The sequence below is a fragment of the Condylura cristata genome, unplaced genomic scaffold (genome assembly GCF_000260355.1).
Source record: "Condylura cristata isolate star-nosed mole 26May11 unplaced genomic scaffold, ConCri1.0 scaffold00009, whole genome shotgun sequence".
NCBI classification, from domain to species: Eukaryota; Metazoa; Chordata; class Mammalia; order Eulipotyphla; family Talpidae; genus Condylura; species Condylura cristata.
The window spans coordinates 35,718,701-35,731,079 of NW_004567110.1; the positions used below are offsets into that span (position 1 = coordinate 35,718,701).

The 12,379-nt window shown below is 38.1% G+C and overlaps 1 protein-coding gene across 1 annotated transcript in view; it reads right to left on the reverse strand.

Annotated features, from left to right (window-relative positions):
• The window catches only part of ATP6V0D2 (ATPase, H+ transporting, lysosomal 38kDa, V0 subunit d2), a 37,415-nt gene extending 29,406 nt beyond the window's left edge, over nucleotides 1–8,009 (reverse strand). Inside the window, exon 1 of the mRNA XM_004679753.2 lies at nucleotides 7,842–8,009. Coding sequence (XP_004679810.1) covers nucleotides 7,842–7,971 — 130 coding nt within the window. The 5' untranslated portion in view covers nucleotides 7,972–8,009. The remainder of the gene's footprint in view (nucleotides 1–7,841) is intronic.
• Between the last annotated feature and the right edge of the window lie 4,370 nt (nucleotides 8,010–12,379).

Genomic DNA, 12,379 nt, shown 5'->3' on the forward strand with positions numbered 1-12,379 from the left:
AAAAAAAAATCATAGTATTTGTGGTATTTTAACCACTGACAGGATAATTTTTTTTTCTTACTTTTTAATTGCATTAACATAGCTGTACCACACTATGTGTGATTCAGAGACACGGGGTCACACCTCAGATGCATGTCTCCACACCACTCACTCCAAGGCACTGCTAGCCCCCCTGTATAGCCCACTGTGGCCTCTTCCTCTTTTGTTTACCTCCTCCCCTCCCCATCTTGTAACCTCAATTCCATAGTCAGATTTTTAGTATCTGTTTTTGGGTTGGTTCTAACAGATGGTTTTGATATACATTATCCCTCGAGCTTAACGATCATTTAATTTCACAGGCAAAGAAACTGAGGCTCAGAGAAATAACTTGCTCATGTTTTCTAAGTTTGTAGTTATTTAACTGAAGGTTCAGATGTGTCCTCATTCAATGTCTTTAAGTTCTATAATGAGACTTTCAAGGTCTTTCAAAATGTCTCCTAACTTAAATTCCAGGCTTATCTCCAGGTGTTCTAGTATTGCAGCCAAATTGCTTTATGCCCCCACCCATAGTCTTTATCTTATCTGTAGCTAGTTTTCCCTGTAGGGCCAGGATGTCTAACAGCTCACCTGTCCTCCACCCTCAGTCTCACTGACATTTTCCAAGCTATTGTCCTTCAAGATTAGGTTCATTTTTTATTCTATCTGCCATCTGTAGGCTTATGCTATTCTTGTATTTTTTTTTTAACACATCTAAAATGTTAAGATGTTATTTATGAAATGCTTCTTTATTGTACAGAAAGTAAACATGCTATTACAAACCCAGCCACAGAAGGTTGACTCACCAATCACAGAGGCCGCCACCTGCTATAGCAAGAGTATTACATCAAAACATACACTTGCATTTCTGTTGGGATGAAGTCACCATCTTGGTGGTAGATTTCTAAGAAGAGTTAAATGGAGACAGGTAGAATGTCACAGGAAACATTGTTTGACCTTTTCCTGGAGCTGTATCATAGTTATCTTTAAAACAACATACACAAAAAACAGCTACCAACCCATGTGAGCAGTATAAAAACTGTTCTTGTATTTATAGTTTTTATATTTATTATGATAATTTCTCAACTAGAGAGCTATCTAGAGAGTGGACAGTTTCTTATTGCATATCACATTCTCCAATTGTCATCATGTCAACGAACTTTAGATAGTAAAAATTTAATTTGTGATTAAAATCTTGGACCAATATGCCAGTAGTCATCCAGCTCGCTACTATATAATGCAGAGTTTGTTCTCAGGGCTGAAATTCCTCATTTGATTCACAGGAATGAATATTTCCAAAACAAATATTATTTTGAAGAAGAGTAAAGTCAACTACATAGATGCATATATTAAATTCTATTAATCATAATCACAAAATGGGAAAAGTTATTTTAGGAATTCCAGAGTCTTCCAGGTCAGTTGGACTTAGGATAAGGAGATAGCATCTAACTCTTAGATAACAAAGCAGGGACTGAAAGGCAAGCAGCTGACTAAAGTAGCAACTTAGAGCCAGAAAGATAAGCCAGACTTGAACCCAAACATCTGACATTCCTAATGAGTTTTCAGATTCTTACTGTAAGCAAAATATAGCCTTAGGTTAGAGGACCTCTTTCCCTAGGGGGAGAGAAAATTTTAAGGTCTAGTTTCTGCCCTTTTCAAAAAGTAGTGATTTTTCTTTTCCTGATTTCTCCAAAATTGAGGTAAATTCGACTAAGTGTAAAATACTTAATATGTACATATGGTTCATTGATATGCAGACACTTTGTGAAAGGATTTCCCTCCAACTAGTTAATATCAATCTATTATCTCACTACAGTTTTTACCTTTAAGAAGCTTACTGCAACATAGAGAAATAGATTCATTCACTCACAATCTATGCTCTTCACTCTGATAATTCAGGGCACCAAGAGATAAAAAGACAAATATGCAATGCTGAGGGCATTTACCTATGCAAGTATCACAGACTTTATACAGGCTTAACCTCCCTAGCCAGTACAATAGGGCACAAGATTGAGACTTGTCAGTCCTACTCCAACAGAGAGGCAGATGGAAAAAGTTTATAGAGGAAGTGACTCTGGCGTGGAAATTTATTTAAAGAATGGGGGTCTCCAGAATAACTGGGAGGAGAATGGAACTTGTGACTGAAGGAATAACTTTTATCAAAGGCCAAAGGGTTTGCACGTAATGCTTACAAGGCAGAGATGGGACAAAGTGCTCCAGTATTTAAATTAAGAGTGAAGTTTGGGCCCTCCCTGGTGGTGCAGTGGGCTAGAGCGCAGCACAACAAGCTGGTCACAGCCACTTAAGTGCGAGTTGGATCCCTGGCCCCAGGGGTGACCCACATGGCGCTGCGGACCTCTCCTGACCCACCCACTGCTCTCTTTAGCTGTGTTCTTAGTCAACCTTTCTGTCCTGTTCCTCACTCTGTCTCTGGTGAATCTTCTTATTGCTCCTGCATCTCTGGCCTGTACCACAGTTCTGTATGCATAAATAAGTAAATCTTAAAAAAAAAAAAGGGGGGGGGTGATGTTTATCCCAGGATAACTTAGTTTATCCTGGGATAACATCCCTTAAGTATTCTCAAATATTTAAGCCATTGAAGTATTTAAACAGGGAAGTGACAGCATTGCCTAAGTATTTTAAATATAAGGCAGTGGGAAAAATGCTATAATTGGTATTAAAAACGATGTATAAGGGGGCACTGAAAAAGTTCTTTGAAGGAAGTCTTTCTTCTATATGTATTTTTAATTTAAAAAGTTAATAGGTGTAGATAAAGGTAAAGGTTAGAAGGTCCTCTATATTCATCACATGTCCTTTCTCCTTCCCTCTCCCTCATCTACTACTACATAATATACTCATCTCTAATCCAATGGAATCACAGATTTTTAATTTCCTTAGTACACTTTCAGAGCTTTTTTTGTATCTAAACACTCATACAGAAAATACATTCCTATATATATTTAACTTTTAATTAAGAACATCATTCCTTGTTATTTCTTTGCTATATTTTCCTAACAGTCCTCATAAAAGTGTGTCCTCTTGTTTCTTTCCTTTCATAGCTGTAAACCTTCCATAACTTATAGAGCCATTTCCTACAGATGGACATCAAATTTATTTCTACCTTTTATTTTTCCAAACAATGATACATGAAGTCCCAAAGTCAAGGAAATATGAATTTGGAATTTTGATAGGTATAGCCCCATTGCCTCATTAAGGGTCAATATTGACTAATATTATTTGGTCAATATTTTTATTCCTTAAAGTGAAACCCTTTTAGGACAGGGATTGTGTGTTATTTATCTTTACTTCCTTGAGTCTAGTGTTTAATACATGGTTGCTGAATTAATTCCTACCTAAACATACAGTTGGAAAAGAACGAAGTCCAGGTCCCTTGAAAGGGGTGTAATTGCTAGTGAGATCTAATCAGTTCCCTTCATCCCATTCCAAACATTATTACAGAGCACTCTCACTGTTGCTGACATCCAGTATCCACTTTCACCACATATTTAGAAAAGATCATTAATACTACGTTCTAAAGTTTTAAAGCATTGATTTTACCACTTTTCTTTTTTGAAGAGGAAAGAATAACTATAGCAGCCTTATTTGTAATTAAAAAAAAGAAAAAAGATCTGGGGCCTCCCTGGTGGCATACAGTGTTAAGCATAGCAAGCACTGTGAAGCTGTCCACAGCTACTGCAGCACCGTTCCATCCCTGGCCAGGAAGCTGACCCACACGGCACAGCAGATCTCACCTGTCTCACCTGCTGCTCCCCTCAGCAGTGTATTTCAGTAGATCCGCCTTTTCTGCTCCCCACTCAGTCTCTGGTGAATTCCCTCACCTCCTGCATTTCTGGCCTTTTAAAATATTTATTTATTTATGCATACAGGTGCAGGGGCAATGAGAGGATTCACCAGAGGCAGAGTGGGGAGCAGAACAGGCAACAAAGTACACTGCTGAGGGGAGCAGTGGGTGAGACAGGAGAGATCTGCCGCAAAATGTAGGTCCAGGTTTCCAGGTCTGGGGATCAGACTCACACTGGAGTGGCTGCAGCCAGCTTGCAGTGCTGCATCCTAACCCGCTGTGCCACCAGGGAGGGCTGGGGTTATAGTTTTACTCCTTCGTCTGTGTACATGCTCCATGCACGCTCCAAATCTTCCAGACTAATGAAAGCCTCCTTAGCACTTCCCCTCTCCCCTTCCCCTAGTTCCTTCTGGTAACCAGTATATTTTCAGACTGTAAGAAGTGCTTTTGCTGTGCTTTGCCAGTGTGTGTGTGTAGACAGAGAGTTATTTATAATACACAAATGAACTAAAACCATCTGATATATGTCCTTACTTTTTGATTTATTTCAGTTAGCATTATCACCTCAAGTTTCATCCTTAAAGTCACTTTAAAGACTTGAAGATGTCAATGGGAATACAGCTTTCAGGCGGCCAGTACCAGTGGCACAGACTGTAAACTAGCTTCCCACTTCTGTTCCTGGGAAGGACTGAGTCACGGAGGGTCAAAGATACTGATTCAGAGTCATATTCAGTCATGGGCAGACCTGAGAATAGATGACTATTTCTGACCACAATAACACATTATGCACACAATTAATCATAATTATAAACACTAGTAATTTCCAAATTTTTCTGGATAATCTTCATTTCTCTCTTCCAAATTTATCAAAACCTTATGTATTTCTTGTAAGTGGCTCTGAAACAATTTGTTGATATTGGGACACTTTATATTTAAAACAAAAGCAGATTTAATTTTGGCCAGGTTAGCTTTTCACTTGCAAATTTCGTGCTTCCACACATTATAATGCGATAATAGCATTGTATTACCTATTCATCATGCTTAATCTGTATGTTTTATAGTAAGTGCAAAGTTAAGCAGAAATTCCAAAATCCTTAAATTCTATCTGAACGAATACCTATGATTTTTTTCTCTTCAACTCTTAAACCAGCTTATAAGTCTTCTCAGTGCATCTACAGATCCAACAGTTACATGTCTTAGTATCTTAGGAAAAATCAAGTAAGGCAAACCTTATTATATTATATATCAAAATGAAACTGACATCAGCAGGGACCTATTCATGTATATTCAATTCAGTGAGCAGAGTTATTTTAGTGGAAAAGAAATCAGGTATCTCTATCCTCCATTGCTAACAGTCTGTCAGGCTATTTCCAGTCAACCTCAGCCTCAGTCAGTGTCCTCAATTGTTAACTGAGGACATGAGATCCTTATCTGCAGACATTTGCTCAGCAGCCATTATAATCCATAATTTGATGACTCATACTTCATATTCCTGGTAGTCTCTAAACAGTAAATTGACACACAGATTCAAACATAGTTGTGAAATAAATGATTCAAAAACATATGTGTTGTTGGGAGGAGGAAAAGAAGCCACAAGATACAATGACAATAAAGCAATGGTGGGTCCTCCCTGGTGGCGCAATGGATTAAAGTGTAGCACCATGAAGCTCGCTGGAGTCACTTTACCACGAGTTGGATTGATTGATCCATCGCATGTGGGAGGTGACCCACATGGCCTGGCAGACCTCTCCTGACCTGCCCGCTGCTCCCCTTAGCAGTGCACATAGTCGATCTACCTGTTCTGCTCCCCGCTCTGTCTCTGGTGAAGCCTCTCATTGCCCCTGCACCTCTAGCCTGTACCCCAGTTCTGTATGAATAAATAAAAAAACCAATGGTGTGTAGTGTAGCGTTTCTTAACTGTCTTCATTTCCTTCTCTTCTTTCCCCCTCTTCCTCTGTTGAATCTTTTGGTCAAAAGGCAGTTGTCAGAAAATATTTAGGAGTAATATTTAGATTACTGATTTTTATATTTTTCAACTTTATTTTCTAGGGTTCTTTTTTATGATGTTGAGTGGTTGCTCTTGGTTTCTCTCTGAATTCTGCAGCGAGCTGGTTAAACCTTGATTTCTATCTCCAAAGGCACATTGTGTGGTTTGTGTTTAAATTCACATTCCTTAGCCCATTTCAAAGCTTGACTGAAAACAAAATAGAATTCATTCAGTTGGCTTCTCTCTGACACACTATTCTGCCCAATGTTAATTTTTTCTTCCTCAATTTATGCAAATTTTCTACATGTAATTAGCATTCTCCAGTCACCAAACTTAGAGTTTAATATGCTTAAGTGATTTAGAATTTGGGGTCACATTGTAATTATTTGTAACCAACACAATCAGTTATATTCTGAAAGATTTCTGTAGCTGTTTCCAGTGTAGTGAAAGGATACTGTATGCACTTGGGCAGTTTTACCTTCACTCCGGCTTTAACAGGTCAAAACCCAAAACAGGTGATCTCAGGACCTGTCAGCAGTGCCTGAGAAGCCTGCAGTCACCTTCAGAAGGTTCTTTTTGCTTTGTTGTTTTGCCTTCTGATTTCTCTTCCTAGTGGTCTTGCTTCCTATTGCTTTCTTGCTTTTTTTCTAGAATGTGGAAGCTTTGTTTTGTTTTGTTTGTTTTTTAGAATATGGAAGTTTTGAAGCGCCTTACTATTGACATATAATATAAGTACATCTCAAAATGAATGAGTGTAACTTTTAATAAGAAAAACACTATTTAAGATGTGAAATCTTTGGTAAAGTTTTGAAAACATGTGGTTTAAAAACAATATCCAAGGAGGGGGAAACAGGAAGATATTTGTCAAAGGATACAAACTTGTAAAGATGAATATGTCCCAGAGATCTACTGTACAACACAAAGACTATAAATACCAATACTGCATTGTACTCAATGCTTAGCAATTTGCTAGGAAGGTAGATCTCAGGTTAAGTTTCTCTTTCTCTCTCTCACACTCACACACACACAAATAATAAGATTACAGAGGAAACTTTGAGATGGTGGATAGGTTTATGGCATAGATTGTTAAAATAGTTTCATGGGTCTATGATTATCTATACTTTCATCAAGTTGTACACATTAAACATGTACAGTTTTATGTCAATCATACCTCAATAAAGGGAATTTTAAAAAAGATAATTTCTACTTGCCCCATAGTCCTGAACATATTCTCTCAAATGTTTCTCCAGACAACTGGGCAAAGCAGTCATTACCATCACTTTTTTCAAAAGAGGATCTGAAACTATTAGACTTTGAACCCCATGTCACATACCTGGACCTGTAAAGGTCAAAGTCAGCACATGAAAGCCAAGCCTGGCCCCATCACATGCTCATCACTTGATTTTTTTGCTTAAGTTTCAGCTAAAGACAAAAACAAAACAAACAAACAAAAAACCCTAAAACAGTAGATACTGAGAAACTGGAGCTAGAATAAAATTCTCTAGACCTCTGCCTCTAATATATAGAAAATGTTATTTGGAAAATAACATTTCAAAATAAGATTCCAAATAACATTTTCAAACATGAATAATTAAAACACAGAATTACAAAGGAAATGAAATATACTATAACTGTAAAGATATGTTTAAAATGTGTATACTTCTTTATTAAAACATTAACTATCCAGATTAAAGAGTAAGTCAATAGTGTAATTATGTAATAGTGAAAGCATAAACATTTCAAGGTCTCTGCAAGAACTATAGAGGGGAAGAAAGATACCATATTTCTTTTGGTAGTAAAGTAGTAACCACTGTGATTTGTTGCCACATTCATCATAAAAGGAAATGTTAATTTCACTTACAGTATGTTGAAAATAGAGATCATTTTTTTCTCATCCAAGTCCATTAAACTCCTGGAATTTGGACCCAGAGCAGAATCTGCTCTGATTCTCACATCAGGAGAACACAGTTCCATGCCCATGCTCCCAGGGGAGACCACCAGTTTCTTTTTTTCAACAGTGACAAAAGTAACACTTACCTTCTAAGGTCTCACATTGGACCAGGTTGATGTAGTCCTGCTGGGTCAGGAGACTGGCTTTGCACCCTCGTGCGAGGCCTTCCAGGTAGCCATGGTCCACGTTAAAGTATAGCTCAGCACCCTCGAGCATGATTGAAACAGCTCTGTGTCTTAGTCAGCCCTGAAGACAGGCACTGGTGTGGAAAAAGTGTTAGCAGTGAAGGGAGTTATCAGGAAATGATCTATCAGCTGATAGTCAGTGTTTTCATGACTAGCTTCCTCCAGTTTCAGTGGCTTTCCACATAATCTGCTTAGCCCTGTTTATACAGCAACAGAGAATGAGCTAGAAGACTTAAATAAATCCAGGAAGCATCCCACTACTAGGAGGAGAGTGGGAGAGCCACAGGGAGGGTCAGGGCTCTGCCCCAACCCTTTCTGAACAACCTCCCCTTCCCCATTCTGCTATGGGGGGGCAGGAGACTCCTGAGTATTTGCTAAACATTCCTCCCCCATCTGAGCTTCCAAGGTTCCAGTTGTAAATCACTTTTGTCTCGAATTGCTCAAGGTCTATTAATATAAAGAAAGAGAGGACCTCTTTTAAAATTAACTTATGTAAGTAAATCAGATTTGAGCTGGCAGTTTGAAGAATCATGAGAAGCTAATTCTGTAATGCAGTTGTATATAGACCAGGTGGTTTATTGTGTTGGCATTGCCGGTCTGGTAGCTTTTCCTTCCTCTTACCAGTCCCCAAACTAGGGGCAAAGCCCAAAACAATCCTGGAAACAGATACACAGTGCTATGGTTCTATGATAATGAGCCACTTCTGCAAAAATTGAGCACTTACAATGCACTTTTCATATTCTCTTCTCCATTTGAATCTCAAGATATTCTGAGTCATGTATCTGGACACATAGTATTATTATCCTAATTACAGACAAGCAACGCAGACAAGCAACTAGGTCTAAGAAGCTGTGAGGCAGCTCCATATGCACATTTGGTAACACACTGTTATAGGGCACCTCAATTCAGAGAGAGGCACCCCTGAAGTCCCAAAACCTGCCTGCTCTAAGTGGGTTCTGCCATCCGCCGCAACAAGACAAAACATATAAAGCTTTAATGAAAAGTGACTTTAATATAGTGAATATACAATATGGAATACAAAGAATGTAACTTCTAAATCAAACAAGTTACCCATCCCCTCGTGGGCAAAAGTCAACCCAAAAGGGATTGGCCCAAAGCAAGGCCTGAAAGCCTGCCACAAGACTAAAGCACCTTCTGGCCGGGACCCATGGAAAAGGGTCAGAAAAGGCCAGACAAATCTGAGAGGAAAAGAGCAAAAGCAAAATCAATATAAACACTGCCATAGTCACCTCCCTACAGGTATCTCACCCACATCTGCCTTAACCAGTCCAGGGTCAGGAAACAAGCACGGTTTCTTCATCACATGTTTGCTGCTCCATGTGGCTTCCTTAGGTCTCCTTCTCCATCTGCCTTTCTTCTCTCTTCTCTCTCCTTTTTCTCTGCTCAGTTCCACCCTCCTTCTGGGTGGGGCAGGGAACCTGGAACTTCCCTTCTCCTAGGGACCACCCAGTTACAACACTAACTACTTTATTAAATCAGGACTAAACTGTTTCATACTTCAAAAGGAATACTTATTCTTCCTTACACCAAGCTCAAAAATTACATGGAATATCCTGAATACTATTTCACACAAGTAGTATTTCATTTTCACATGTATTACGTCAAATCCTTTATTGAAGTTAAAATTTACTAAACTATTCCTTAGTGTTTCCAAACAAGGAGGAAAGACATAAGACAGAATCAATGCAAATTTTTTTTTAGTTGTTGAAAATTAGAGAGTCAAAGCTTAGCACAGTGCCAGAATTTGAAGCTATTCAATAAATATTTTATTATCTTTATCCTTCAACTCAAATTCAAACTCAAAAAAAAAAAAAAAACTCAAGACGTGTGCAGGAAAACTCATGCTTCCATGGAATGGAGAAATTATTGGAGAGATAACCATGTCTAACATCTTGTGCATAAGAAGCTTCTTTCTTGATGTCCTAGACTCTTCAATGACAATGAGGAAGCCAAGGCAATCTAGGTTCTTTCTGAGAACAATCCTCTGAATGTCATCTTGCAGCTGAATGAGGAAAGTCATGGTCTTGCTAACCTTGGAGGTGGTTATCTGAGTGCACAGCCATTCCTACCATCAAACACACAGGCTTGAAAGTATCTTTAGAAGCTGAGTGTTTTGGAGGATGAACCTTGCTTGAGATGGAACCAGGATATTCTATTTTCAGGGACAATGTTAAAGACCAAGTCAAAGCCCTTTCTTAAAACTATCAATACTTAAAATAACAACAAATGAAAAACTTTAAAACTTTTTATTATGAGATATTTCAAACACAAAGGAAACAATGCTCGAATTGCAATGTACCCATTATCCAACTTTAATAATTATTGAATCTCAGTTCAGCTTTTCCAGGACCAGAAACCTTTTCTTCTATAAGGCCAAAAAGCATTTTAGGCATTGTGAATCCTACAAGTCTCTATGTAATTACTTAACTCGACCATCATAGAGAAAAATAAATTACAGACCACATGTAAATGAAGGAGTGCAATTGTGTTCCAATAAAACCTTATTAACCTAAACAGATGATGGGCTGGACTTGGACCATAGTTTGCCATTATCTGATCTATGTGATTTACCCCTTCCCTTCTGATTTTTTTCCAAGTAAAAAGATATTATTTTATCCATGAATATTTCATTATCTGGGCAAGGGTTAAGTCTCAGCACTGTGAAGCTTTCTACAGCCACTGCACCATGAGTTTGATACCTGGCCCTGGAGGTGACCTATATGGCTCAGCAGACTCTCCTGTCCTGCCCGCTGCTCCCCTCAGCAGTGTATTTCAGTCAATCTGCCTGTACTGCTCACCACCCTGTCTCTGGTGAATCCTCTCACCACTCCTCCAACTCCTCACCTCTGGCCTATTCCCCAGTTTTTATATGCATAAATAAAATAAATATTAAAAAAAATCAGTATCTTTAAAAGCTAAAAATCTTTAATAGTATAATCATAAGTGCATTATAAGACTTCCTTATTTCTTAATATTAAGTATCCAACCAGTGTTCAATTTTTTCAATATAATTTTAATTTATTTTATACATGGTATGTTTGAAAGATGAAACATTACAATTGGTTCATATATCACTTAACTTTCCTTTAGATAACCTTCTCTTCTACTTGCTCTTTTCTATTGTTGTTTAAGAAGCTAGGCCACATGTTCTGTAGAGTTTTCCACAATTTGGAACTTGTTGATTTTTATCTTGATGTGTCATTAGACTTGCTGCTTGGTCTTCTGTAATTCCGATAAGTTAGTAATTATACTAGAGACTAAATCTTTTGTGTTAGATTTTTTTTTCAAGAATACTTCACAGCAATATTGAATATTCCACATGAGGCATATAACATCTACCTCTCACTTTTTTTAAAAAAAATGTCAGCAGCCCTTTATGATCACCACCAAGCTCCACTATTTTACTGGGAGTAAAAAAGCAACAACAACATTTTTTTTATCTGTTATTCCTTCTTTACTTATTCGATGTTGAAAAGTTTCAACTTTTTTCAAAAGATGGGTTACCAGAGTCTAAAGTTTGTGTAAGAAAGGTAGGATATATACTTATCTCACTCGATTTACTTACCAGTTTTCTAAATAATGAGTTTGTTCCTTAGTACCCTTCCAAAGTGACCCATAGAACTTTTTTTATATGAACTTTAGGATTTAAAGAGTCAGCTCATACTTTTGACATAATCCTGGTAGTCTTTGACAATTTTCTTGCTTCTGTAATGATAGGGTGTTCTATGCTAATTTTGTGTAATTTTTGCTCCGACCTGCAGTCAGCTATTTCTCTGAGGAATTCTGGTTAAATACTGCAGTCCTGAATGCCTTTTCAGAGAAAGGCAAATCTCAGAAGACTAGTGGGCTGTGCAGTAAGTGGTGTGAAGACGCCACAGTGTGAAGATGCCACACTCTTTACCAGAAGCAATGATCAGTTCATGCAAGTGGCAAATTTCTTAACCAGATGCTCTCAGAAGAGGCAGTGTTTTTGTAGATGGATCTGCAGTTAACTTCCATTCCCTTTCTGTTCCCTCCACACTCAGGTTTTCTAATTAGAACAAGTCAAAGAACAACGGACCACCTATCCCAGAAAAACATTGTCCTGAAAAGACTGAATTTTAACGCTTCATCAACTTAATGCTCATGTCAATTCTTCACGAATCCCTATTTGATTAAAATGGATTACAATAAGAAAAACCAGAAATCACGTGACTGAATGCAGTACAAGAACAATGCAAGCAACATTGCTCCCCTGACAATGACTCAGAACAGTATAGCTATCACATTACCCAGCCAGAGACCCCTTCTGCTTTAACTAGACTCATAAATAGAGGAGAATTTGTGAACTGTCATCAGAATCATTGTGTTTCTGGTCTACTTCAGCCAGAAGGATCTCTTATGTTTGAGGATAAAAGTGAGGTCATGGGCCCTCCCTG